Source organism: Cephus cinctus, unplaced genomic scaffold, assembly GCF_000341935.2.
Source record: "Cephus cinctus unplaced genomic scaffold, Ccin1 Ccin1_scaffold1205, whole genome shotgun sequence".
Classification (NCBI taxonomy): Eukaryota; Metazoa; Arthropoda; class Insecta; order Hymenoptera; family Cephidae; genus Cephus; species Cephus cinctus.
Genome location: NW_014333672.1, coordinates 404,066 through 428,553, shown reverse-complemented (window position 1 = coordinate 428,553; position 24,488 = coordinate 404,066). Strand labels below are relative to the sequence as shown.

The 24,488-nt window shown below is 39.8% G+C and overlaps 4 protein-coding genes and 2 long non-coding RNA genes across 15 annotated transcripts in view; 2 read left to right on the top strand and 4 right to left on the bottom strand.

Moving 5' to 3' along the window:
* The window catches only part of LOC107272645, a 7,901-nt gene extending 6,613 nt beyond the window's left edge, over nt 1-1,288 (bottom strand). Inside the window, exons 1-2 of the long non-coding RNA XR_003061283.1 lie at nt 1,151-1,288; nt 383-999 (exon numbers count right to left, since the gene is read on the bottom strand). This is a non-coding gene — a long non-coding RNA (uncharacterized LOC107272645). The remainder of the gene's footprint in view (nt 1-382; nt 1,000-1,150) is intronic.
* On the top strand, nt 997-16,333 carry LOC107272620 (striated muscle preferentially expressed protein kinase). 2 transcript variants are annotated; one of them, XM_015749935.2, is made up of 8 exons: nt 1,293-1,591; nt 5,022-5,234; nt 5,327-5,465; nt 11,061-11,187; nt 12,125-12,173; nt 12,275-12,454; nt 12,528-14,656; nt 14,730-14,912. In XM_015749935.2, the coding sequence occupies exons 1-8, from the start codon at nt 1,293-1,295 to the stop codon at nt 14,771-14,773; spliced, it is 3,180 nt and encodes a 1,059-aa protein (XP_015605421.1). In that variant the 3' UTR covers nt 14,774-14,912. The 2 variants fall into 2 exon arrangements, with proteins under 2 accessions (XP_015605420.1, XP_015605421.1); XM_015749934.2 differs by having other exon boundaries at nt 997-1,591; nt 12,528-16,333.
* LOC107272623 lies at nt 8,715-10,203 on the bottom strand. Of its 2 annotated transcripts, none has more exons than XR_001539002.2 (4): nt 9,809-10,203; nt 9,208-9,441; nt 9,046-9,100; nt 8,715-8,969 (listed from the first exon to the last, which is right to left on the bottom strand). It is a non-coding gene; the product is annotated as an uncharacterized LOC107272623 (long non-coding RNA). The 2 variants fall into 2 exon arrangements; XR_001539003.2 differs by lacking the exon at nt 9,809-10,203 and adding an exon at nt 9,620-9,801.
* LOC107272622 (ATP-dependent RNA helicase DDX42) lies at nt 16,219-19,837 on the bottom strand. Of its 3 annotated transcripts, none has more exons than XM_015749942.2 (9): nt 19,707-19,837; nt 19,063-19,292; nt 18,662-18,937; nt 18,035-18,575; nt 17,710-17,938; nt 17,359-17,633; nt 17,139-17,289; nt 16,591-17,057; nt 16,219-16,528 (listed from the first exon to the last, which is right to left on the bottom strand). In XM_015749942.2, the coding sequence occupies exons 2-9, from the start codon at nt 19,275-19,277 to the stop codon at nt 16,331-16,333; spliced, it is 2,352 nt and encodes a 783-aa protein (XP_015605428.1). In that variant the 5' UTR covers nt 19,278-19,292; nt 19,707-19,837; the 3' UTR covers nt 16,219-16,330. The 3 variants fall into 3 exon arrangements, with proteins under 3 accessions (XP_015605428.1, XP_024945652.1, XP_015605429.1); XM_025089884.1 differs by having other exon boundaries at nt 19,063-19,312; nt 19,707-19,819; XM_015749943.2 differs by having other exon boundaries at nt 19,713-19,810.
* Nucleotides 19,838-19,981: 144 nt separating this feature from the next.
* The window catches only part of LOC107272621, a 24,932-nt gene continuing 20,425 nt past the window's right edge, over nt 19,982-24,488 (top strand). For 4 of the 6 annotated variants that reach the window (XM_015749941.2, XM_015749936.2, XM_025089877.1 and 1 more), the window contains exon 1: nt 19,982-20,136. The gene's annotated coding sequence lies outside the window, so the exon portion shown is untranslated. Of the gene's footprint in view, nt 20,137-22,056; nt 24,408-24,488 lie in introns of those variants that run through there. The other 2 variants (XM_025089879.1, XM_025089881.1) reach the window with 1 other exon arrangement.
* On the bottom strand, nt 20,220-22,098 carry LOC107272582. The gene is made up of 4 exons (XM_015749856.1): nt 22,001-22,098; nt 21,736-21,793; nt 21,221-21,646; nt 20,220-20,646 (listed from the first exon to the last, which is right to left on the bottom strand). The coding sequence occupies exons 1-4, from the start codon at nt 22,096-22,098 to the stop codon at nt 20,272-20,274; spliced, it is 957 nt and encodes a 318-aa protein (XP_015605342.1). The 3' UTR covers nt 20,220-20,271.

Genomic DNA, 24,488 nt, shown 5'->3' with positions numbered 1-24,488 from the left:
AATTAACAGTTCCTTCAGGCTGCTGAGTTATTTCTGAATAACCCTGTATAGGTATCACGACTGGATTCCACCTACGTCACCGTGTCCACTACTTCAGGACTTGTCTTGGGTAGCATATTCACCAGGAGGTGGTGTATGCTAACATATAATACATAGTATACGAATGAGAGTAAGAGTGAGAGAGGCAAGGGGTGGGACACGACGCAGTAGAAAAAGAGAGAATCATTGGTTAAGCAATGACTGGAAGAGAAAAAGGGAAGCCCAGTGTGTAGTGGGGTAAGAAGAAGGCGACATGCGGTGTCTGCAGTAGGTATGTGCTGCTCTGAGCGTGTGGACAAAGTGCGTGAGTGCAAGAGAGAGAGAGAGAGAGAGAGAGAATTACCAAGAAAAAGAAGAAGGAAGCATTTGATCGGTCGAAGCTGAAGTTGCTGGAGAGCCTGGTGGCCTGGTGCTCTCGTAGGCTGTAAGTCCGAAGCCAGTAGGCAGTTTCAGACTCGCGCTGGACCGTGAAGCGTGACGCGTGAAGCGTGATTCGATCGGAATCGACCCGAACCGCGCTATTACCCACAATGTCAGAAGGAAGTACGATTTGACATTTTCTAAATAGATTTGCGATTGACGTATCTCTTTTGAAATTCGATGAGGTCAGAGGTCGAGGAATTTTTATCTTGAAAAGGCGTGCATCGTGATCTTCAACGTGCCGAAGAGTCTCGAAATGTCAGTTTGGCCATGGAGACGGCTGATTGACTGGCGAGAAGTTTTTCTGTGCATAATAAAAGTTACGATATAAGTGCGCGAAGAAAGAAAGTGAATTTTATGTATTTCGTAGCGAGAATAATTGATTGATGAAAAATTAATAATTAAAGATAAATGTCGAACAGTAATGACAATAATATACGTGCTTATCGTATTACCTTCAGAAGTACAGAGCCCTTTATGATTATTTATAGAAGGAAGGTCGACGTTGGTTAAATCCTTTGGTTGTATCAGAATACGAATCTGGTGACTCGTGAAATCTTGCGTCAATGTGAATCGATGATTGGTTGATGATTTACGAGAGAATCAGCTGTGTGCATTGACACCATTGCTGGGACCGTGACACTTGGATCTTAATTTTATTCATACAATAGAGAGTATTGCGAAAGGATACGTAAAGCCGTCAAAGAATTCCTGGCCTCGTGACTCTTGGCGTCCCTTAACCTTCTCGAGACACTCCGTGTAAGACAGCGTGAATGACGTGGAAGCAAGATCTGATAATACAGATAATATCTGTACCGGTGTAACACTTAATAATGATTTATCAATCGAGTCATCAAGCACCGACAATGTCTTCTTCGCGAAAAACCTCACCAAGACCACAACACCGTACTCTAACCTCGAAGTCGTCTTCCTCGATGCCCACTAAGGGAAAGCGCGGCGCCGACAGGACGGCGACGACTGCCGAAAAGTGCCGAGGAAGATGCAGAGTCGAATGGAGTGAAAAACACGTAAAGGAGGGATTGGTGCTTGTACAGGAGGCCCAATTGGCCAGAGTCGTGAAAACTGGACCAATTTCGGAATATTATGAAATCGATCAGAAACCTTTTGCAAGGTAAGTCCGAGTGTACGGCAGAAGAGTAGATCTCGTATAAGAATTAGGTTATTTAAGAGACAATGGGGAATCGTCCAAACGTATAAGTACACAATGAACATAGAAACTGAATATTCTTAAACTGAATGATCATTAATTAATTCAGAATTAAGAGACAACCGTGACTCGGCGTATAGGATTGGCTAGATCGATTATAAACGTTAATTTACAATGAAAGCCGGATCGAACGATGAATGGATCGATTGATCAGCTTCGGTCCAGAAGACTGAACTTTTGTCTCGCCCACCTTCGTCTTTACGTCCTTTTCAACACTTTAGTGAGCCCACGCTTATATGTATGAATTTTTTTAAAATTCAGATCCGCACATTCGTCCGCCATTTATTTGATATTTGTAAATAAACGGAATAATAAGATAAATTTTATTTTTATTTTTCTTCACTCATCTGACTTGGAATTTTCTTTTATTCTTTGCTTTGTGTACTGGCCTATTCAAAGATCCCGCTCGTCTAGTACACAGCCAATCCGTTCCGCTCGTTAAATAACGTCGCTCCGTATCGTCGTGACGCGTCGCGACGTCCAAGACGCAGCCTGGCACTGATTAATAGTCGTCGTTTAGTATTAATTTGTCATGGTAGGCAGGACAGTAACACGTGTAGCGGTACGCGTTACCTCGGGTCATGGTATTAATCATATTTATTGCATCGATTAATTAGCACAAACTAGATCCCGGTAATAGTTGCCAACTCTTTAAAAAAACGTTAACCTCTCAAATCAGTACAGAGTGTTTCGAAATTCTCGAGAAGCCAAACGAAAGGAAAAGCGAATAGTGCAAATTTACAAAATAAATCCCATCCTCGCGTGGCCAAAACATGTGACTGAAAAAATGTAAAAACAAAATGGTTACCCCGTAGTGATAAATTTGACAGGTGCGGGCTGTACGTTCATTCGCACGAACGATCCGGATTTTCTAATTCGTACCTGATTGCAAAAAGAAAGTCCAAGACCCACTGGGAATTCTTTTAGTCAAAGCTAAATCGAATGACTGTGGGCGAGAACACGCACCACCATTTCGGCAAGTATTCCGTGGGCGCACAGCAAACGTTTGCAAATACACAGACATTATTTTTTTTCTTATCCGACATTCATATCCTGCCACTATCGATCCATTTAGTCGATTCTATATCGAATATCGAATGTTTAGCCTTCTTTCTTTAGCTTGTCAGCCATTTCTTGCTAATAGCTTTGAACTTGTTACCGCGAACTTTAATTCGCCACGGAGACGCCAGTTTAAATGGAACACGGTTAGAAGAGAATGGCTGGCTTGATAATATGTTAATTCCAAGCGTCGTTCAGTCGCTGTTGGATATATTGATAGGTGCAAGAGAGTGCAACAAAATGCAACAGAATGCAGGTTCCCTCATATATAACTATACACTTTTTTTACCTTCGTTTTTTATTCCTCGTCAACTGTCACGTGACTCTCTCGCCATTTTCACGCTGCCCCTCAATAATCACACATGACAAAGTGCATCATGCTAATATTCCACGTATATTTAGATTTTTCTACAGTCAATCATGGCGGTTTAGACTCATTATGCAAAATAAAGTCATCAAGGACTCAGAGACGCACTTGAATCTTCGCACAAGTCCATAGTACACATACACGAGTTTGTCCTGTCAAAAAAAAAGACCAATACAACGTCGATCATGACAAAATGATTTTATCTTGGAATATATGTTTTTTTTATTAATAAAATCATTCATAACCATAGATACAAGGGTGGATGCTGGTCAATTGTTACGTCAATGATAAATAACAAATTTCAAAGCTTTCCTATGAACTTCAATATGGCCGCTTGCACGTTTCATTATTCATGCCTATGTTAATGTCCTATTTAATGGCTAGTATCCGCGTGCATTGATAACTTGTTACGGCTGATATCGAATGCAATTGCCACACGAGCCAACTTTGCATCGCTAATGAAGCCAATCCGATCCCTGTACTATTCATTCAACGATTCTGCGTTGTCAAACAAATCTCATTATTCTTGGCTGCAAAAGACAAGAAAATCTTAGGGATAACTTTCCTCGTATCCATTTCACGTAATTCGTGATAAAATTGTTTAATGAAAACATTTTTTTTTCAAATTCTCTACATGGTGGCAATTTCGAATATGATCTTATATAGATTTTAATGAGGTTGGTTAACGATTTTTCACCATGGTTGCTATAAAATTTGATATATTATAGGCGCGTTCGCGCATGCGCAACAACAATTTCAACACCTCGTAACTTAATGCTATTATCGATAATTGGATGGCAATCGATAAAATTCATTTCCCTATGATTATGACGTGTCCCGTCGTGCTTCTTGCCAATACAGTTCGCAATAACGAGTGCATTAATAATCGGGAGCGGCGGATTAATAGCTGCCTCTCGTCTCCCTATATGTATATGGGAAGCAGCTCGCATCTACTTGATAATTATTTAGAAAGGAAAGGCAGGAGTGATAAAAAAGAATAAAAAATAAATTCAATAACCAAATGATTATACCCAAGTTAATTGGAAGACTAGGGAAATATTTGATAAAAAATATATATATATATAATCCCCATTGAAATCTCGTGAAGATTTTTCGGGAATATCTTACAGACTCCGTGTTACAGCAGCGTTTGAAATTGAAACGATTAAAGTTAATTGCGCCCACTATCTGATGCTCGTTAACGAACCAAACTGGGCCGAACGAATCCTCGTTTAAAAATTAAAAAAAAAAATATTCCCAAGAGCCTTGAGTTCGATTTTTTAAGATCCTCGTATATTTAGCATTCGAGACTCTCATAACGTTTTCCTATTTATTTCTTAGTGTCCGATAAATGACAATCAGTCATTGAATTTTTTAAGCGACGGTCAATGATAAGAAACCAAGAGAAGTCAACGGAACGTAGAATGATACCGAGATGTGCGACCTTGTGTGGCGCCACGGCGCTGACCTTAACAAGAAACTCCTGAAATCCTCCATTACGATCATTAACGTAAAATCCTCTGGTTGAACAGGAAAATCATAAATGATTTTGATAATTTAAAAAAAGTTCATCTTAAAGTACCCTCAGCTCCCCCACTCGCCCGTCTCGATCACTTTTATTATCATCTTTTATCCATCGTGTATTTTCATCGCGAGGTTCTCTTTCTTTTTCTTTCTTTTTCTTTCTTTTTCTTCCTTTTTCCTTCCTCCTCGACCTCACTCGTGCCACTCTTCCTGTTCCTCTCGCTTTAGCAAGACTCAACCAAGGATAAGACTGTAAATTTAGTTGGCAGCCATTCTCACCACAGCCTCCCATGGCAGAGATCCTGGAGCCGCAAGATCATCAATCTTATCCCGTAGACTGTATCTTTTCTCATGATTCATACGTATTCCTTTTTAATGTTACAGCGGACAGTGGGCCAGGGTGTACAGATGTCGATCGAGATCCACAGGGATTCTGTATGCAGCTAAATACTCATCGAGAAATCGATTCAATTCCGATTGCAGCGCCGAGCTGCGTCACGAAATTGCACTTTTGTCTCTGTGCTCGCAGAGTCCTCGTGTCGTCAGGCTCCACGACGTCTATGAGACACCAAAGGAAATTATACTCGTTATGGAATAGTACGTACCTCTAGTGGTGCACAAGTTACCATTTTGACCCAGAACCAGTTTCACGTAAAAGATCGTAAAATTATCCTTCTTCTTCCCCTCAGTGCACCCGGAGGTGATCTGCAGACTCTAATTGACGGGGACTTGGTGCCGCTCGAAGGAGACGTTGTACATTTTGTCAGACAACTGGTGGAAGGGTTGGCCTACCTGCACGAGAGAAATATAGCTCATCTTGATATTAAGGTAATTAATCAAATTAATTACTGATTTAATGAAAATTGAACATTTACTAACAATTTGAAAATATACAGGGACTTCCCACTTGAAATTTGTATAATCGAGAGATACCTGGACTAAATTTTTTAATTTTTTTTGAAAATGGCGGCCGATTAGACTGCTGCCCACTGAGTAGCCGTATGGCTTGTTGCTCCCTTGGTACGATGCATATAATGCTCCCTCTCGCTCTTATAAATTGGCGCTCGTTAACCGGTCACGATCGTATTTCTCAGCCAAGAGAGCTATCCTCGGCATCATCACCAGGAATCGTTCTTTTCTTTCTCTTTAATTCCTTCTTCCTTTGCCTTTGTATGCACTGTTTACGATACGAGCTGGGAAATTCCCTGGCAATCAATCGGCAAGTATCTTTAGTCACTGCATCAAGTTTAATGATCTTGCATAGTTTAATTAACGAATCTCCCCTCGCTCCCTGTGTAGATAAAAATTCAAATTTCTATATAGCAATAAAGACGTCTTCGTTTTTCAAAAATCGAATTCACGCCCGGCCGTCATTTTTTCCACAGTCAGTTTACAATTTATTTATCATCGCCTTATCTCAGGTTAGCCGACCTTAATGGAAACTTCAAATTACAACCTCTAGCCTTCAACCTTCATAGCTCTAGTTGGATCACCACGTCAGTTTCATTTTGAGGGGCCATCTCCTTACGAACTCTAACGTAAATAAGTCCCCTCAAAGTGGAACTGATGTCGTGGCGCCCGATTCTACCTTGTTGTACGAAAATTGGAAAAGGATTAATTACGAGAAATGCATAGTGGCGGTTGGCGCTATGCCCAGCGAGAACACCGATTTGCGATAAGCAGGCAGAAAACAAATTGGATTTCCTTGTAGGGCAACTGCGGACAAAGGATCGTATAAAGTCGATTCAGGAGCTCTCTTCGCATTCAGTGGAAATAACGAGTCGCGTTCGGTAACGGCCTCGTGTCCTTAGTCGCGAATAAATTCAGCGAGAGGCAAAGAGAGAGAGAGAGAGAGAGAGAGAGAGAGAGAGAGAGAGAGAGAGTCGCAGGATACGAAGAGAAAGACCAAGAGGGACTTGGCAGCATAAAAAATAAAAGAGAAATAAATAAATATATATATATGAGAGAGCAGCACGCTCGGCACGCTTCTCGAGAAACGAATGAGAAGCTTCTCCTACACTTTTCTTTCCTTGGTCTTATCCCATATCTATACTTATTCTCATACCACTCGAATACTTGTGGGACGATTATCGTACGTAGGCACGAGAATTACTTCGTATTTGTGAAAAGTGGGAAAACGTATATCGCTGTACATAAAGATCAGGATTTACTGCCTATTACTGCGACAAGGTCGAGCGAGCTTGGCTACGTTCTTATATTCTCTCTTTGGTTATCCAAGTTTTTTCTTCTTTATGTCTTCTTCTTCGCTCAGAATAGAAGCATACTGCCAGATAATCCGGGATCCACGCTTTTGCTCCCGTTTACTCCTCTCGATTGGACGTAATTTAAACTTCGGTCGAATTCGGTTTGAATTGGCTTATGAATCGTCAGTGCCATCTGTGGGTGAAAGAGTGTTTTAAGGTGTGAAAGATAAATGAGTTGAGAAATAAAGGGATTCGAAGATTTTTGCTCGCTGTACCTTGCACAAAGTCGGACAAAGTCGCACAAGTTCAAACTCGTTACCGAGGCCAGATTGAATTCCTCCTTGGGATACGTCAATGATGTTTTCACGAGAAAAATATTCTCACGATTCTCCATAAACTTCCATAATCCTCTGTAACCTTCCATTCGTCTGTCTACATCCATCCGCTTCTAGTCAGTCAGTCAGTCAGTCAGTCAGTCAGTCGTCCGTAAATCTGTTCCGTTCACCATCATCACTGCGAATCGGACAAGGAATTTTATAGGACAGTATGTCGAGCGATGACTCGACCCGCCATATACGATTTATGGCGATGGGGTTACAGCTTATAGTCTTCGGCGCAGAACGTAGAACATCAAATGGAGAACGTTTCGTCTCCGACTGGTTAATCTAACAAGTTGGCTAAGAAGTTTCTTACCATTTTCGATTAACGATTGAAGACAATTTCGGTATCGTCGTTCAACATTTTTTTTAGGTTATAAAGACCTGGACTCCTTTGAGATATTTATTTACATGTAATTCAACAATATTTTATTAGCGTAATCTGATTCGACATGGCAAGCGATACGTGTAAATATTAAAGTCAATAGTGAATAAAAAAGAAAAAATTAGCTTAAACAGACATCCGTGCATAAATTTCCAACTTGAATTATTCAGTCAGCACTGTTGGCTTGCTGATAAATCATTGAATAAATTGGTGCTCTTATCGGAGGGTGAAGGAATGATAATGTAAGAGAGTCCCACGTTTTATAGGAAATCGACCACGCCTTATACTAGTTTTACACATGGTGAATGATACAGCCTGGTGTTTGCGATTCTGCTGCCATGGTTACCAGAAGCTGGAATATAAATTGGATACAAGTTTCGGCGGGACTTTTAAATATATTCTTACAGGTTGTGTCCATTGTGCAATTTAGAGTGCCTATGGTCTTAACGCATTTATTATCTTGGAAAAGGTGAATGTCTAGTCATCGTTATTATTATTATCGCGTGGGTTTAGTCGCTGAGAATCTTTTTTTGGTTTTATTCAGATATCAGAAATACGGAGAACGATGAAATAATTAATAGCACGCGCTCTCCGCGGCGACAAGGCTTGACGAAATCCTTCAGAATGTTAATTAATAGCAGGCTATTAGACTCCTGAAGATGTAAGAGGTTTTATATAAAAGGGGTATACCTACGCTATTAAATATTTATTTTTTTCGTTTAGTAGCCGCAGATACATTTCAGTAGTCCCGTAAATGTTTGGACGCTGTAAAGTCCGTAGTCAAAGTACTATTAACCTGATAAAATAGGACTGTGAAATAATTGTGCGTCACTTCCGTCTCGTTTATCTGTTCCAGAATTTGATTTTACGAGTCCTCTCATTTCATTTACCACAATGACTGGCCGTGCCAGAGAGAAACTTTGAATATTCAGGCTTGGTAACGCCCACGTGAAAATTTCCAAGGTTCTGTTATGTCGCGGATGAGAAAATTCTAAACGATTTCTTAAGTATGGGCAGGTTCGTTATTTTATTTAAATATGAAGAAGACGCATAAACACATTGTATATGGGTCAGGTCTGCCTCTATATATATATATATATATATATATATATATATATTGCATGAAGAAATGAGAATCCTAGCTGTGTGTATTTATACATATATGTAACGCGTGTTAGCCAGAATTTAATATTCCATTCTATCGGCCAGTGCCGAGGCCTAGATTTATCGTAACAGAATCTAGGCTTGTTTATGTAAATGACAGCAATGTTTTCCTCGATAAACAAGAATCTTCGGTCTCTCGACGTCTTTACGTTTTATGTCCTGATCCTGACGTCGCGACAACCCCCCATATACTTGTATCACCCTATGGACAAGAATCATCATAAATATCCACATGGATGAAATAAATAAAAAATCGAAATTTCTATAAATTTGCAAACCATAATGTATTTCCAGTCGTCCCTGTACCTTTATTTTTATGCCATTTCATTCCTCCTGCAAGAAGAAGAGCCCATTTAAAATCCTCAAGAGCAAACATGGCGCTCTTTGAATTACTCTTATAATTACCAAATTAATAACGTAATTAAGTAGTGTCTACTTACAGCCAAGTATTCAGTGTGGACGTAGTTTGTGGCTCAGCAGGATATCCAACCTTACATTAGCTTCTATCAAACATGAATCTGGGTCCCACATGCTGTGATATAGCTGCCACCATGCTACTGCTCTATGGAGCCTTTTCACAATTTATACATGTGTGTGTGCGTGCGTGCGTGTGTGTACAGTCCTTCCTACTGAATGCCAACATCTAGTGACTAGGAAGAATAAACAGGAGTAATCTAGAAATAGTCATAAGGTGAAAGTATTATCTCGAAATTTCACCAAGATACCAAAGAAGGATAATGCATGTGTCAGAAATACGAGGAAGTCGTCAATTCCGTAAGACATAATAAATTACACGAACTTCTGATAAACATTGTAAACGGCCTAGAATATTTTTCGTTAAAAAAAGAATACCTTTTACGCGTATTCAATCTTCAATATCAGTAATTGCTAAATCATTTGCCAGAAGGAAATGACTTGTCTGCGTTCAATGAACATTTCTCAGCCTACCCGTCTCACTTGGTTAACTAAACTTGCCTAACGGCAGTGCTTTCACCTATTCCATTAATTCCTTTACTTCCGTCCTCAATCAAAAAATCTTACCACAATCTCAATAACCGTTCCACACTGAAGAAATAAGTATCCGATGATGATAATAATAGACAGATGTAAAATATATTCCACATAACCTCTACGACGGTAAGGAGGATCCTCATGGCGCATCCGCCACTCTTCTTTACCCTAAGGATTATCCTTGCAAGGTTTAACGACTTGTCACTCGGCAGTTCGTTAAACTCGACGTGAGTCTGTTTTATCGTCGGAGAGTTGGTTTTCGCGATAAACGTGATTATTTGTTGGCTATTCATAGATCGTCGTTGCCAATTTTAGCCTCCGCAAACTACTGAAATAGACGTCAAGCGTGGGATTCCAGGGGTGGCTATCTGACATGTATACGAGCTCGTATCTTCTACTATGCATTTCATATTATACATACATAACATTTCAATTAATTGATTTTAAAATTATTTTGCAGCATCGTATTGCAAAATTGCAGTTGTGATCATTACTTGGAAATATCAAAATTGTGAATATTTTAAACTTTACATTGTTTTAATTGCAATCTGTTGTGAAAATAAATCTTAACTGATATTACATTTTGTCGAAATACTTGAAAAACCTAACTTAGTACTATGCAAACTGTCAGTTTGCGTTTATGGGAATCGTTGGAAATATTATACGAGCTCGTATCTTCTACTATGCATTTCATATTATACATACATAACATTTCAATTAATTGATTTTAAAATTATTTTGCAGCATCGTATTGCAAAATTGCAGTTGTGATCATTACTTGGAAATATCAAAATTGTGAATATTTTAAACTTTACATTGTTTTAATTGCAATCTGTTGTGAAAATAAATCTTAACTGATATTACATTTTGTCGAAATACTTGAAAAACCTAACTTAGTACTATGCAAACTGTCAGTTTGCGTTTATGGGAATCGGTCACAGTAATATGTCATTTTTTGAAAAAGCCACACTGCTGTGTCGGCCACTTGCGGCCTACTTCCGCTGGTGCGTTTCTACTGACTAACTCTGTATAACGACACATAATATAACTTTAGCATATAGCACACGGTATACTACACATAATAGACACAGTGCATAAATATAGTGTAAAAACTCAAGAGACTCGAGGAAGTCGATTCTCCCTGCATAATCCAACTACCTGCCATTGGTCCAAGATTTCCTTATCAGATCCATTCTGATCTACACCGTGTGCTTTCCCTTTATCTATTTTTTAATCTCTAATCTTCATGTCGTTCACACTGATGCATTTATCTTTTTTCCAGCCACAAAATCTCGTTATGATGGGCAGCTTCCCCGAGTGCGACGTAAAGCTATGCGATTTCGAGATATCCCGTGTTATCCTCGAGGGTACAGAAGTCAGGGAGATTCTGGGCACTCCCGATTACGTGGGTAAGTCAGATGATTGAACCTCTGGTATACCCTTTTTTATTTTCTTTTTTATTTACTTTCGTCTTTTCTTTCTCGTATTTTGCCACTCGTAAGTGTTAACGGCATTGGCTGTAAGTCCAATCGGAGCCAAGCGGCTTCTAGCGGCTTCTAACTGAACTGCGATTTTCTTTGACGTCCCCCGTTTTTTATTAATAACGATAATTATCGATCACTGCTAATCGACGATAACGGGATTGCACTAATAGATTTTAATTGACACGTTAGCCTCGTGCTCACGTATTACGAGTGTTTGATATTGTTTATGCAGACAGGCAACGTGCAATCTAATCCGAGCAAGGTAATCGGCATTGATGCTCCGGCTAATGGAAAAGTGCATTTATTAGAAACGTATTTCAAAGATAACCCAACGTGCTTAGTGCTTAGTGCTTAGTACCGTTCAACCCAAGAGCAGCTTTTACGACTCCCTTTATTGCTCGTTCGCTACTTAAAATTGTACGACCGTCTTACGGCATCTGTTTGCTCGTGTATAATTAATTATATTGTCAATTTGTTTAACGACGTTCACGTCTTTGAAATACGCAGAAGGATCCTCTCTGATGTCATACTCATCCAAGATCTTTAAACTCCCACGCTATCAGTTCTCCTTTACAACTTCGCTCTACGCTACTATTATGCTTATATTGACATTTTAGTTAGAAACAGTCTGGGACTTTTTAATGATTTTGTATATGCTAATGAGATAAGGTATGACGCTTCAGATACGTCCCACGGATTGTCCATATTTTCTTCATCGAAACGCCATGGTTGTCTTATACCGTACTATGTATAGTGTGCGTGTGTGTATACATATATATATATATATATATAGTACGGTACTATGTGGCGTTTCAAATATTGCGCCAGAAAAGATTGACCGAGCGAGTATTATTTATTTTAGCTCCTGAAATTCTTCATTACGAACCGATAACGCTGGCTGCCGATATGTGGTAAGTTTTTTAGCGTGGCGAACGATCACTGCCAAGAATTCTAGCGAAGTCGACGTCCATATGGACATATTTGGATTGACCGTAGCGTTTGTGTGACTCAGGTCCCTGGGTGTTACCACTTACGTTCTGCTCACGGGATTTTCACCATTCGGAGGTGAAACCGATCAAGAAACCTTTCAGAATATTTCAATGGGCGAAGTTGATTTCCCTGAGGAATTGTTCGAAGATGTGTCTGCGCAGGCTAAGGATTTCGTAGCGAAGCTTCTTGTGCCGGACCCGAGGTAAATCTTTTGTGATAATATTTTAAGATGACAGATAATCACTGACGCGCTGTGACTATTGAAATGATTTCAGTGCACGAATTACAGCGAAACAATGCCTGCGTCATGAATGGCTGAGGGGGGCACCTACTCAGGCGTCACCTCATCTCAGAAGATATCTTTCAAAGTCGAGGGAAGTCTTATTGGAGCGTGTCGTTAGCCGTGAGAATTTAAGAAGAGCCGCACTTCTAAGTCAGGCAACGAGTCACGCCAATCTTATGGAGTCTACTCGGAATCACAATCGGATTCAGACTGAGAGTCATAATGGGAATCAGGGTCTATATTGTAACTTGAGTCAGAGTGAGATGTGCTTGAGCTATGGACTCGCCGGAAGTCGCGCCAGTTTACCAGGAAGCGAGGAGCGCATGAGTCCGGCTGAGTCTCGGACGAGTCTCGATTCATCTCGAAATAGCATTGCACTGAGCCAGAGCTGCCTGCTCAATAAAGAGCAAACTCAAGGACTGCTTGATCAGGCTCAGAGCAAGTCTCAGGCTAATCTTAATCATGGTCCTAGTCGCGGATTGTTATCCAGGATGCGTAACCTTAATCATACACAATCCCAGGCATGTTTACTGAACAGTCTGAGTATTGCTACGGAAAAACATATAATGAATCCTTTCTTTAGTAGATCTAGGGAGAAACTTTATGGGTTGAAGTCTCTATCCAAGTCACAGGGTGTTTTGGATATCTATAGAAGCCTGGAGTGTCTTCGTCATAGGAAAAATCCGAGAACACCCACGGAAGACATGCTACCGATTTTTAAGCAATTGAGCGTCGAGATTGCTGCGTCCACAGCATCCCTAACTGAACTCGCGACTGTTGCGAATGACAATTTTATTTTTAGAAAGGCAAAAATCGCCGATTCCAGGCCTCAGGATGATGGCTCCGTATCCTCCGACGTGTCTTTGAACAATGCTTTCGGGAAGGAAGTAAAGATTGATAAATGTTACGGAAATGATGAAATTCTTGTGCAGCAAAGAAAGTCAGGCAATGAGTCGGTAATAAATGAGACCAATACAGATAAATTACAAAAGGGATCAAATGATATTTCCTCCAACGATGAGAATCATAAAACTCATTCCTATGAATCTGAAGAGAATCTTGATTCTCTTCAATCTATCGAATCGGATACTTTGACCGAGGACTCGGACGAGACTGAATTAGAGAGAAGATCTTTGTTATCTGTAAAGCAACCGTCTCAGAGACAGCATTCGGATATATCGAGTCATTCAAATAATTCCGCCAATTCTGACGAGAAGGATGAGCATTCGGAATCGGAGAACGATGAGCCAAAGTATACAGTTGCCCAGTTGGTATCTGCGTTTAATAAGCACCAGGAAGTCGCCTCAAAGACAAGCTTGGAAGCTATTATGAGCGAGAAGCGTATCAACGAAGTCATGTTTCCAACTGGACCAAAAGCATTGAGACTGTTTATACCGGATATCAATATTACTGAGAGCAGTATAGTCAGAAGGAAGACCAGCTACAAGCCCAGGAAGAATTGGGAGGAATTAAGGAAGAGAAGCGAGAAGAATGAGGGTATCCTTAAGGATTTTGATAACGATTCTGGGAACGAGGATGACGATGAGAATGTTGATGGTATTGAGAGGACTGGTACTGAATCGAAGAAAATATCTAGCGAGGATATTGACTCTGAGGTAATATTAAAAGAATCAAACATAAATGTAACAGTCGAAGATAAAGCAAAGCAACTGATAGAAACGAAGGAAGACAAGGACGACAGTCAGAAAGGTCAAAATGAGGAACTTTCAAAATCTCCATCGACTTTTTCACGACAGACAAAGAATTTGATCTCCGATCCTAAAGAAAGAGTAGCTAATTACATATTTCCAGAATTGACATTAACGACAAAGGAGGAAAAGGTCGATTCCTCAAAGGAGCAACAAAAAAACGGATCCAAGATAAAAAAAGAACGAACGAAGCCACTGTCGAAAACTAACAGTGGCGTGAACCTGAGAGACATTCTCCAAAAAGTAGACAATTCGCAAACGTCACCCAAGGAAAATATGGAAAATTTAAGAAAGAGAACATCCATCACAAAAATCATTATTAATGACAGTCTCTCGCTAGATAACGACAGCAACAATAATGGTGCGAGTTCGTCCATCTCTCGAGCAAAAAGTGAACTACCGTCAATCGAAGGTAACAAAAATCAAGGTAATCAAATAAATTTAGAAATTCCACCGTCATTCATAAGATCATCATCGTTATCAAGTGAAAGTAGCTGTCCAACTCCATCCAGTGTCCAGTCAGACCTAGGTACATCCTGGGACGACGTACAGCCCCAAGTATCAAGCACCTTAGAGAAAGAAGAAATTAAATCGCGAAGGATACCATTGTGGGATAAAAACGAGCAACAGAAGGTTCAACATTTAGATAACAAAAAATGTTTAAATATGACAGCAGAAGAGAGAAAGACATGGGGTAAGGTCTGTACCGGTTCGTATACAAGAGCTATGGAAAAATTTAACGGAAAAGGCGCAGAATCCAATAGAAAATCTTTAAACTCTTTATCGACGCCAAAACTAAATGAGAAAAAAAGAAGGAAAAGTAGTCCTGCGATGCCGCAGCTAATTGATCCTTGAATTAGACAAGGTCCGGTAAGACTGACTCTGGCCAACAAGAAGCCCGGATCTGTAGATTAGGATCAAGCAAACGTAGAGCGAGTGACTCGAAGGACAATGCAGGATGATTCAAGTGATGCAGTGTCATTGTACGTCATTGCCACGTGGCGGTACGTGGCTAACAGTAGGGAAACATGAGTCGCACTAGATTTTTCAAACGCCTAACACAAAACGGTAACCTATCATTAGCATCCTACTAACCTTTGTCTCTAGTTGTACAAGGTGCTAGATCATGATTTATCGCTTAGCCTTATCCTTGGAGTAAGCTCCGTATTCGGCGCGGCTAACGATTCTTCGTATTTTTTTTACTCTTCCATTCCCTTTTTTCACTTTATTATTTTTCACTTCTATCCTCCATTTGTTATCCGTCGGAATGGAACTTGTTGAGATCCAGAGCGACGAATAAGAATATTGAGGAATTCTAATGAGGTTGATGACGATGATGATGCCTGAGTAGTTCTATAGACAATTTCCTAGGTCGTCTATGACAAATTCCTTTTTTCCAAGTAAAATGGATTATTCATCTCGCTAATTGCGTCCTCCGAATGCAGCTGTTAGATCCTCGTTAAAAGTTGATTTTAAAATAGCGCGTGATACGGAGCAGAGTGCGTAGGTATTATTTAAATAGATTCCTTCTTTCACTTTTTTTTTTGCTCACATAACGGAATCGCACGAATCATGATTCCAAGTAATTATCCAATCTTGCTGGGTATCATGCCTTTTTCTGCTTTTGGGAAACAGCGGTGCCCTAAATGGTTTCTTGGCCATTAGTATTGTCACAAATTTTAAATACTTCCAGGAATGCTCGCGCACTGCAGGTAAAGCACAATGCGTAAGACCTTGCAACCATTTACTGGATGCTGTTTTTCTTCGTCTTGCAGGTATAATATTAAGAGGTGCTCCGCGCACTAGAATCCTTAGAGTAATCTAATGACTAACTACGAAGGAAATTTATGGGAATAAAAATAACAGAAAATTATGACTGTCGATAAGTAATTTACAATCAGAGAGAATTTAAGTGTAAGACTATTTATGTAAATATATGATTATCTCGAAAGGAAGGTATAATGAAGGAAAATCTTTGCACAATGGCAAATGTTTTATTATAATATAAAACGAATTGATATTTGTTATATTCGAATGAACGATCGTAATCGTCTCGTATAGCCGATAGAATAAAATTGTGCCGAAATTACTCCCATCGACTTTTTCTCACCCTCTTTCGTTCCACCTTTTCCTGATTTCCTGGATTCTCACTGTTCTGACCGTCTTGACTGTTAACATCTTCTGTCGAAGAATTTGCAGAAAGTCCTACAGGAGGTGGTGGTGGCATAATCACCGAAGCTGGCTGTATCGTCTGTTCCCACGTGTGATCGGAAGATGCTCGGAACTAAATGTTACATAATATTAAAATAACATATGCTCAAGATCAGTCTTCGAAAATATATTTACCTGAGTGTTGTACTGACTCCTGAAGGCAGCTTTCATGGCGGAAAGCCTGTCGCTACCTGGTCCATGTCTTTCGAGTTTCTTAACAACTTCGCTTATGTCTTTCGGTGGTTGGGAAGAGGATCCACCACAGGATTGTCCTGAGGGTGGTTCTGGTCTACCACGAAAACCTAATCCTGCACCCCCGACGTTTAGACTTTTACCTTTTCCACCCTTGAATCTTGATTTTCTGAACCAGGCGCTCTGCATAGCCAGGTCCATTAAACCTTTCGGCACTTCCTGATTGGCTCCTTCGAGATTCCTCACGAGGTGACCAGCGAATTCTTTATCCTTCTCGGTGACCAAGGTGTAAGCCGTTCCCTTTTCACCAGCACGACCTGTCCTTCCTATTCTGTGCGTATGCGTGTCGATGTCTCGCGCAACGTCATAATTCACCACTGTCTTTATGTGTGGTATATCCAAACCACGAGCTATTAAAAAATAATTTATAAAAAGGGCTCATGAATTATCTTAGGTATTTAATGAAAAGTATAAATATTAATAAAAATTACCGGCTACGTCTGTAGCTACTAAAATGCTGACTTCTTTCTTTTTAAAAGCTGTGATAACTTTGTTTCTTTCAACCTGATCCATGTCACCATGTAAAAGGAGAACATCGAACTCTTTCAATTTAAGGTTGTTCGCAAGTTCCTCTGCGTTTAACTAAAATATCAATTTCGGAATAAGAAAATTCTTATAAATAAGATATCGTTAAAATAAGAAAATTCTTACCTTTTTCGTAACGAATATTAATAGACTTCCAGCGCTCAAATATTCCACAATATTATGCAGTAACCAGGACCACTTTCCTGCAGGATTATTGTGGAACATTATGACGTGTTGAGTAACGTCGGTATTAGCTTCACCCACGTCACCCTGAACTATTCTTACAGGATCCGTCAAAACGTCTCTTGCTAATTTTTCTACCCTCTTTTTGAAGGTAGCGCTGAATAACAATGTTTGTCTGTCGGGTCTTACGTGATTACATATAGATCTTACTTGGGGTTCTGGAAAATATAATGATGCGTTCTAGAAAAGTATCGGCATTATAATTTTGAAGTAAATTCAAAAAGGATATTTTACCAAAACCCATATCAAACATTCTGTCAGCCTCGTCTAAAACGAGAAACGTAACCCTAGATAAATTTGTGGCTTTCATTTTGACCAAATCAATCATTCGGCCAGGTGTAGCTACGACTATTTCAGCACCACCCTCCAGGGCTTTGCTCTGCTCCCATTTACTACCACCCCCGTAGCAGCAGCAGACTTGGATGTTGTAAACCTTACCAAACTTCTTGGCCTCTTGGTAGATCTATCGATAAAATTACTGACGAACTATTCTGTTTGAAAGCTATGGAGAGGACATCTATTCTCTTATGAATTTTGTTTCAGCTTATCCTGGATTTACCTGCTGTGACAGCTCTCTGGTTGGCGCGAGAATCAAACCAATAGGACCATCGCCATGTTTGAGCTCTTTTTGGTCCATAATGTGTACCAACATTGGCCAAATAAAGGCTGCTGTTTTACCGCTACCGGTTTTCGCAATTCCTATCAGATCACGACCACTAAGGGCAGTAGGCACAGCCTGAGCTTGAATTGGCGTAGGCTGTGTGTACTCATTTTTGCGAATGGTCTTCATCAACGCGTCGTCAAAACAGAAATGAGCGAAACTTGTCACTGGATTTGGTGGCGACGGTCCAGTCACTTTGATACCCAGAGTCTTTCGCAGTTCTTCAATCTGTTGTTTCCCCAAGCTAGCAATCTCCTCGTGAACGTTGTAGAAATTCTTCTCGAAAGCCTCGTACTGTATCTCTGAATGATCTATGGATGGTAGGGGATCTATATCCTTCTTCTTTGGAGGAGCTATAGGATTTCCATCCTCGTCGTATTCTATTTCCTGATCAGATTCTTCCTGTTGCAATCCGGCTGTTGGATTTTCTTCCATATACCTAGAGAATGTAGTTGCGCAATGTCCTATGGAAAGTTCCACTGTCTTCTAAGATCGATGTGATCTTGAGGAGAACTCTAAATTTACCTATAGTAACTCTCCTCGTCATCTTCTCCATCGATATCAGCCCGGAATCCTTTTGGTTTCTCCTCCTTCCGTTCTTCCTCGGTAAATTGAGCATCAAAAGTATTCTTTTTTACTTCAGCGTCAATTCCAGCCATGAAGGCATCCAAAGGATCTTCCTCACTGTCGCTGTCACGTCCCTTTCTATCATTTTTTTTCATCATGTCGTAAGTCGGTGATCCAGGAGCAGGAATGTATTCCAATGAGGAAGTTGGTGGCTCGTCGTCATCCTCAAAGTATCTGATTTTTTTAGTTTATAGTTTATCTTAACCTTTGTCTGTCTTAGATCTTGAAATTGGTATTAACTTAACAAGTCACTTAGCAGTTGGACTCCAAATAATAAGTTTTTATTGTACTATACTCACTCCTCTTCAGTCTTACTGCGTTTCTTTGGTATACCCCAACATGCAGACAGTGCATTTTCCGTAATTGCATTCATAGTATGATAACCCTGTTTGCTGAGTGCTGAATTTTGAGGCGGTGGAGGTATGTTAGCTCCACTTCTCTTAGTTCCTGACATTTGGAAGCCTGCAAACCCAAATCCCTTGGGTTTGTTACCACCTCCACGGTGGTAACTCATATTTAATCTGATGCACTGAAAATAATACCCTTACACTGGCGTGTTTACCCTTTTTTATTATAAGTCACATGCTAAAAATAACTAGCATTGTTAATAAAAATAATAAATAACTAACCCAGCACGCAATAGCATAAACAATATTAAAATATATTATGGCATAAATCATTCCCAAATATTACAGAAAGTAACAGGAACGTATACATATTACAGAATATCATAGAACCTAACAATATCACTGTAAAATGAATGGCAATCCAAGAAACGAAGGGAAATCCTTACGGGAAATAATTGGATAACGATAAGGTTATATATACCGTTTCAAAGATAAAATAAGTGAGCTCAATAAAGTGGGTAACGAATATTTCAGGCAGTTATTAATAACAGCTAGCATAAAAAGTATTGCTGCAGAAAGCAGTTCCATTCACTGACCTTTACCTATTTCAACTTTGAAAAATAATTCACTGACACTGTATGAAAAGTCGTGACTACTGAGAAGTAAACTTTTCTTCGCCATGAAAGTTTTACATTGGTACCACCATACAACGTCATAGCGCACCGATCCATATAATTAGCCCCTCATTACGACCGATCGAACTATTCTTTTTCGCTATCGTTTCTTGGTGAATTAAGGACCATTCTAAACGTTTGACGGTTGATTGTTTACATAAATTTATAAAAACAAATTTGGCTAGGGAATTTTTTTCAACTAGTCCCTCAATGATCAGGCTGATTCCTCATGGAGCGTACTTATGGACCACCATTTTCTAAAATTTTCCGACATTTAATACAAAAATTCCCAAGCCTTTGGCTCTGGAATTTTCCCCAGGCAGCGGCTATTTGGGAATCTCCAATAGTAGAGGTAATCCATTTCTGTGTAGACTTAAACACTACGAAAATTATTAAGTTAAATCTTGTACAGTCGATAAACAATATGAATGCAAATTCGTTGTATAACATTTTTTATTTTAAAAACAATAGCTGCTATATCTACAAACTACTCACGACCCTTTTTAACTTTATCATACCGCCTTTTCAACTCTTTTGCTTTTTCCACGTTTATTCTAAACTCTAATACCAAATGTAATAGTTTATTAAACACTTCATCTAGGTTTTTTAATATATCATCAGCATTCTGTTCATCTTCAGTTTGATGTACATTCTGTACAACAGTATCTTGATGTTGCGGTTGCCGTACAAGCAACCTATCCATTGAAACAAGTTGTGGACACACTTCCTTATCAAGAACAACAACTTCATTGTCACTTTCATTTCTGGAATTGTCACTCTCATAATTATAACATGGAGACTCCCCACCAGAAACCTGCCTCTTTCTTCTTCGCCTTGGCGTATGTAATCGAACAGGGCTTGTCTGTATCATAAAACGTTGTCGTCTTCAAAATAGAGCCAAAGTTTATAATTTAACTTCAAATCTGATAGTTTTTTAGACACTTCATCTATGTTTTTTAATATATTATCATCATCATTCTGTCCATCTTCGGTTCGATATACATTCTGTACAACAGCATCTTGTTGTTGCAGTTGCTGTAAAACCGAACCATCTGTTAACACTAATACCAAATCTAATAGTTTATTAGACACTTCATCTATGTTTCTAAATATATCATCATCATCATTCTGTCTATCTTCAGTTTGATGTACATTCTGTACATTATATTGATGTTGTGGTTGCTGTAAAAGCAACCCATCTGTTGAAAATAGTTGTGGGCACACTTCCTTATCAAGAACAACTTCATTGTCACTTTCATTTCTTGAATTGTCACTCTCATATTTATAAAATGGAGACTCCCGACCAGAAACCTGCCTCTTTCTTCTTCGCCTTGGCGTATGTAATCGAACAGGGCTTGTCTGTATCATAAAACGTTGTCGTCTTCAAAATAGAGCCAAAGTTTATAATTTAAGAAATCAAGAGAAAGCCTACTTACTGCACTATCGTCATCACAGCATATAGCACAAAAACAAGAGGTTGCGTGTGGTTTCAAGATTTCTTCATCAATTAATTTTTCCAAATTCCTTCCTCCGAATCGTATGCTTTTTGTCCAATCATTAGTAGACGCTCTGCCACATAACGCCTTGAATTCAATCGGAGTATACCAATTTTGGCCTACTTTTATAGAGCGGCCTCTACCTCCAGAGCCAAATCTTCTTTTATGTAATTCAGCATTGGTGGTGTTGCACCTGACTGGTAAAACGGCCATATTTGCGGCAGATACGTTAGTCTGATCAGATTGACCTTCATCTTCGCTACTTTCAATCAATATTTTGGGGGGTATCAGCTCTCCATGACAAGGAACTGCGTCCGTATCTTTGTCTGCAGATAATATTTGGTTCGATTGTCCTGAACCAGGTAGCTGCAAAAGAAGTTTTCGTTGGTATATTTCAAAGTACGAATAGAACGACGACGATTACTTAAGTAAAATGTTCAAAGTCGAGAGTTCACCTTCACCTGGTCGGACGTGATAACATTGTAGGTCGTACCCTCGGTCTTGTATACAGGTCTGAGCAGTTAGGCGAAAAACGTGCTAGCATCGGTTAGCTGCGCTATGTCAGCCATAGGTCAGCAAGCTTCTTCGACATTATGTTTTGCGGACAAAACCGGCCACATTAGCGGTTACAAGCTAGAACGTGATGATGATAGGGAAACCTGTATACAAGACCGTGGTCGTACCATTGCTCGAATTAACAACTCCAATTATTGAACCTACCGACAGAGAACATTGTTAATATCCAAAATCAATGATAACTTTGCTGTTACGGCGGCCGTGCCTATCTTGCCTTTTTGTGTTGTGAATGGTTTTGGCATCTCTGCAATCTACGTCGATTCAGATCACAACACGAAACTGTAATGGAGAAATTTTGAAAAATCGGGTCTTATATCGTGTCGAGTAACAGTTCGAAAATGTGCCACGAGTGGTGCTGAAGCTATTTCCCTCATTCCTTCCTTTCTGTCTTTCTTTGTTTACGCCAGCAAGTCACGGATCGTTGTTAGTTTTCCGATAGATAATAGAGCGGAATTTCGGGTTCGCGATTGGCCATGTAAGTTACGTCGTACACAAAGTACGCTCCATAGGGAATCAGCCTGACCATCGAGGGTTAATTGAAAAAAATTTCCTAGCCAAATTTGTTTGTATAAATTTACATAAATAAATAACCGTCAAACGTTTAGAATAGTCCATCATTCACTAACAAATGACCAGCAAACGATAGCGAAAAAAATTAATTCGATCGGTCGTGATGAGGGGCTAACTATATGGTGCTCAGCGCACCATTGAGTACCTCTGGCGGTTGGCAGTAATATCGATAAAGTCACAAATTGCACAAAACTAGCTTATCTGAAGAGTAAAATTGCTAATCGATTTATCATACGTCAACAATTTTGTCATGCAAATCTGTATTACCGACTTTATCAGAAGGCGTGAGTCGTGAATCGCGTAAAAAAATTTATCAATTCCCACAAGCTTAAGAGCTTTGGGCGTTTTCGTTGGAACATGTGGCCGCTTGCCAATTTTAATATAGAAGTAACTTAAGCGCAAATTTCCACCCAAGAAAATACTTTAATAAAGAGAATCTTTGTTCTGAGATCTCTTGGAAACTTAGAAATCTTTCTTTCTAATTACGGCAGTAAATTTCGCGAAGACTTGTTGATTTTCCACACGCGCCACTACCGATCGTTATATCAACCATTTAAGTCCTGAAATCCTCTAATTTCCACATGAGTGATAACTCCTACGCAAAAATGAACATGATCAATGATCCTAAAGACGGTGAGTGCTGATATTACTGATATTACTACAATCAATGGCACTACAGTGAAGTTTATGCAAACAAACATGTACACTCAATAAACTTTTTCACTATCGTAGCCAAGACCATTGACCAATAATTAATTCAAAACAGCAAAATCGAATTTTTCCAAACCTATTTGCGAATAATATTTGCCAATCAAACGTTTAATAAGTTTACCTGTTAGTCATTGCCATAGAGTCATTTAGAAATTGCAAATTTGCGTTCTCTAAGTTATACAGAATTTCAAATGAAAGATAATAAATGGAGACTCGCTTTTTTACCGGACGGTAAATGATTGTTGTTACCGACGATCATGTACCGCTGCGATTCCGGAATGGGAATGACGCTTTGAAACGGAAGAGGAATGGAAAGGAGAGAAGCATGGCGGTTACAGGTGGTTGCTCGACGGTCGACACTCAGAAGGCCGAACGAGCGCGACGGTACGGACTAAAGTCTTCCTTCCTTCCTTCCTTTCCTTACGGCTGCCCCCTCCAATGAGGAGATGTGCCAGACGAACTACAGCCAAAAAGGAAAAAGGCGACTTGGAATGGAAAGAAAAATGTGATAGGTGGTCAAGTGGAGTGAAGAAAGAAAAGGATGGCGTGGTTCGATTAAAAATCCGAGCTGGGAGATCCAAGTCGACCTATATAAATTTAAAAAATGAGTGAACGATACGAGTGGCGAATACCAAGCGAATCGCCCCATCGCTATTTCTCCTTGAATACCAAATGATCATGCGTCTTCTGAAATTCTCTTATTTCTCAAGGGCAGACATTTTCTTTCATACAAATTTTCGTCACTAATTTTTCTTACCCAATAATTTATCCTTCAAGGAATCATGTATGTACTATCAATTGGATTACTTATTTAGCCATATAAAAGTACTCATTAAATACGGCGAGTCCAAAATAAACATTGAAAAGGTTTAAGGGCAGTGAAGATGGATTTTGTAATTGCCCGAATGAAGAGGTAAATATGAAAGATTACAAAATTTGTGAGTATGTAATTCATAACGACGTGAAATGTCTGAATGAATGCCAAGGAAGCTGTATAAAGTGTAAAGGTGCGCAAGCTAGCTCGTACTTACTTACCACCCCCTATACGATACCGGGGGTAGTTCGGAGCTTGCGGCGCCACTTGGCAGCGTCGCAAGCACCCTCGTTCCCGGTTTAGTCAGTCGTGCGAGAAGCGAGAGTCGTGCAAGCTCGCGAATTTCCGCGCTCGCGTAAACCTCTCACCGATCGTACTCTCGGTTCCACCTATTTGCGTGAACAAAAAAATGACACCGCACGACGTTCTACCTCCTTGGCCGTCTTCCCTTGCAAGGTACTCTCGCCGATAGAGAGACCCTTTTGCTGACTTGATCATTTAGGGAGCATGAAAACGAGAGATGGAATGAGTTAAAGG

Coding starts and splice junctions, on each gene's coding strand:
- LOC107272620 (XM_015749934.2), top strand. CDS start 1,293: ATGATTTATCAATCGAGTCATCAAGCACCGACAATGTCTTCTTCGCGA. Junction 5,235..5,326: donor ATTATACTCGTTATGGAATA/GTACGTACCTCT, acceptor TCTTCCCCTCAG/TGCACCCGGAGGTGATCTGC. Junction 12,174..12,274: donor ACGCTGGCTGCCGATATGTG/GTAAGTTTTTTA, acceptor TGTGTGACTCAG/GTCCCTGGGTGTTACCACTT.
- LOC107272622 (XM_015749942.2), bottom strand. CDS start 19,277: ATGAGTTACCACCGTGGAGGTGGTAACAAACCCAAGGGATTTGGGTTT. Junction 17,634..17,709: donor AATGTTTGATATGGGTTTTG/GTAAAATATCCT, acceptor TATATTTTCCAG/AACCCCAAGTAAGATCTATA. Junction 17,290..17,358: donor TAATATTCGTTACGAAAAAG/GTAAGAATTTTC, acceptor TTGATATTTTAG/TTAAACGCAGAGGAACTTGC.
- LOC107272582 (XM_015749856.1), bottom strand. CDS start 22,098: ATGCCAAAACCATTCACAACACAAAAAGGCAAGATAGGCACGGCCGCC. Junction 21,794..22,000: donor ATTAACAATGTTCTCTGTCG/GTAGGTTCAATA, acceptor CTAACTGCTCAG/ACCTGTATACAAGACCGAGG. Junction 21,647..21,735: donor TCACGTCCGACCAGGTGAAG/GTGAACTCTCGA, acceptor CTTCTTTTGCAG/CTACCTGGTTCAGGACAATC.